Source organism: Rhagoletis zephyria, unplaced genomic scaffold, assembly GCF_001687245.7.
Source record: "Rhagoletis zephyria isolate East Lansing unplaced genomic scaffold, Rhagoletis_zephyria_1.1 Rzeph_scaffold_46056, whole genome shotgun sequence".
Lineage (NCBI taxonomy): Eukaryota > Metazoa > Arthropoda > Insecta > Diptera > Tephritidae > Rhagoletis > Rhagoletis zephyria.
The window spans coordinates 1-2336 of record NW_016203111.1 but is presented as its reverse complement, the minus strand read 5'-3'; the positions used below and the strand labels follow the sequence as shown (position 1 = coordinate 2336).

At 52.7% G+C, this 2336-nt stretch overlaps 1 protein-coding gene across 1 annotated transcript; it reads right to left on the bottom strand.

The window, feature by feature from the left end:
* Positions 1-294: 294 nt before the first annotated feature.
* LOC108355470 (homeotic protein empty spiracles-like) lies at positions 295-2328 on the bottom strand (the record flags this gene model as incomplete). Its single annotated transcript, XM_017606633.1, has 2 exons — positions 1998-2328; positions 295-1825 (listed from the first exon to the last, which is right to left on the bottom strand). Coding segments are annotated over exons 1-2 (1594 nt in total), but the record flags the coding sequence as incomplete, so codon positions are not given.
* Positions 2329-2336: the final 8 nt, after the last annotated feature.

Below are 2336 nucleotides of genomic sequence, written 5' to 3'. Positions count from 1 at the left end.
AACTAATCAACAACGTAATTAGAGTAGTCCTTTAATAAAAAAAAGATGTTAATGATAGGACTGTGACCTTATTCGAGTGTTTGTGTAAGTTGTGTAGTCAATTCCTCGGTTTGTGAAATATTTACGGAAATTTTATGATTTGTAATTTGCCACGTTGAAAATGTCTGTTAAAATGTCTCTGCAAACCTATATCAATGGAAGCTCTAATTTAGCAATGTCTGCTCCTATGCGAATTCCACTTCAACGAATTCAAGTAAAGATAACTTACTCAATAGTAAAGTATTGTAAACTTACTACCGGGAAATCGATGTGGAAATATCCGTCCATGTCGACTCAGCAGCCACGGGTAGAGCGGGTAACTGTCGCGAATCAGGTGTGGCCCGCCAAAGTGCGGATGATGCGGCCCGGGCGGGAATAATGCCATTGGATGGCCTGGCGGCAAATGCGCTGCGGGATGATGATGATGTTGTTGTTGCTGCTGCTGCTGCTGATGGTGATGATGCGCTAATGCAGCGGCCATTTGAAATTGCGCTGCCAGGAAGTGTGGATTAGGCGGCGGAGGTGGAGGTGGAACAACACCAGATGCAGATGGCGGCAGCGGAGGCCCACCGTGTGGTTGTGGTGGTGCTGGCGGTACCGATCCGGGTATCGTTGGCGCTAAAGGATGCACAACAGCAGGGTTGCCAGACGCGTTGCCACCCTCTAACGAGTTGGGCGCCCCACCGGGTCCAACTGCACCGCCCCCGCCGCCACTGCCTGACTGAAGTAGAGAAAGACTTTGTGGCGCTTGCATTGGTAAAGGGCGTATCAAACCGGCCGGTATGCCAGGCACATGAATGGGTCGCTTATTAAGCTCACCTATGCTGCCGCTGGCGCTACCTGGCGTTTGAGGCGATTGTGGTGTGGCGCGGCTGTGTGGTGGTGTGGGCGAAAGAGAGGGCGTGCGACTACGATTCACAGTTATATTAGGTTCACGGGAAGTTTGTGGCGTTAGGCGAGTGGGCGAACGTGAACGCGATCGTGTGCGACATCTGCCCGCCAGTAGGGGACTGGCGCAATCACGTTCCGGCGATTGATCCAATATCGAGCGACGACGACAATAGATGAGACCCATGGGCGGGCGTGCGAGTGCAGTGTGGTGCAGATCCGCTGCCGAGCGATAATTCACAGTAAAGCTATTCCTTAATTCTAATGGTTGTTGGCAATGATGGGAGTCTTCGCTGAGGCTAAGGCTGACGCGACTGGGCGGACGCTCGTACGGGAGCAGTAAGNTTTGTGGCGTTAGGCGAGTGGGCGAACGTGAACGCGATCGTGTGCGACATCTGCCCGCCAGTAGGGGACTGGCGCAATCACGTTCCGGCGATTGATCCAATATCGAGCGACGACGACAATAGATGAGACCCATGGGCGGGCGTGCGAGTGCAGTGTGGTGCAGATCCGCTGCCGAGCGATAATTCACAGTAAAGCTATTCCTTAATTCTAATGGTTGTTGGCAATGATGGGAGTCTTCGCTGAGGCTAAGGCTGACGCGACTGGGCGGACGCTCGTACGGGAGCAGTAAGCGATCGCGATCGCGCTCGCCATTTGGACGTTCATCTGGACTGTCGCTGCGTTGCGAGGAGGAGAGTGGTGGTGAGATGACGGTAGGACGTATTGGTCGACAATTCGTTGTTGTTTGCGTGGGATCGCCGTCATCGCGTTTTTTGCTGTTGCTGCCAACTATCGAATCGATGCTGAACGCCAACTTTGGTTTGATGTTTGCAGTCGTTACGGTTGCCGTTGCCACCGTTGNCGCCGTCATCGCGTTTTTTGCTGTTGCTGCCAACTATCGAATCGATGCTGAACGCCAACTTTGGTTTGATGTTTGCAGTCGTTACGGTTGCCGTTGCCACCGTTGTTGTGGCTGTGCCACTGCCTATGGAGCGCGTCGTTGACTCCGCAACGGCGGCCGCCGCCGCTGCAGCTGCTGCTGCCATTGAAGTGGGTGTTAGGCCAACGACAAAGGGATTAATCGGCGCCATTGGCAGCATATTGAACGGTTGACGGCCGCACGTGACCATTTGCGAAATTGCGGTCAACACAATGTACGAATATCACAAACGGAAGAACAATGAGCGCGCGCGAGACAATGGCGAAATCCGGCCGGACGGGAAATTGAAAAAAATGCAACTGCCACTTGAAAGCGATTATTTGAACGTTCGACGGACAGACGGCGCCGCTTTCGATGCACACAATTGTTTGCTTAACTAACGTACGGCCGGAATGAGCTTCGCGGTTTGCTGGTTAATTGAAAACTCGGCAAAATGACAAAGTGCTTGAATCACTGACTATAACGG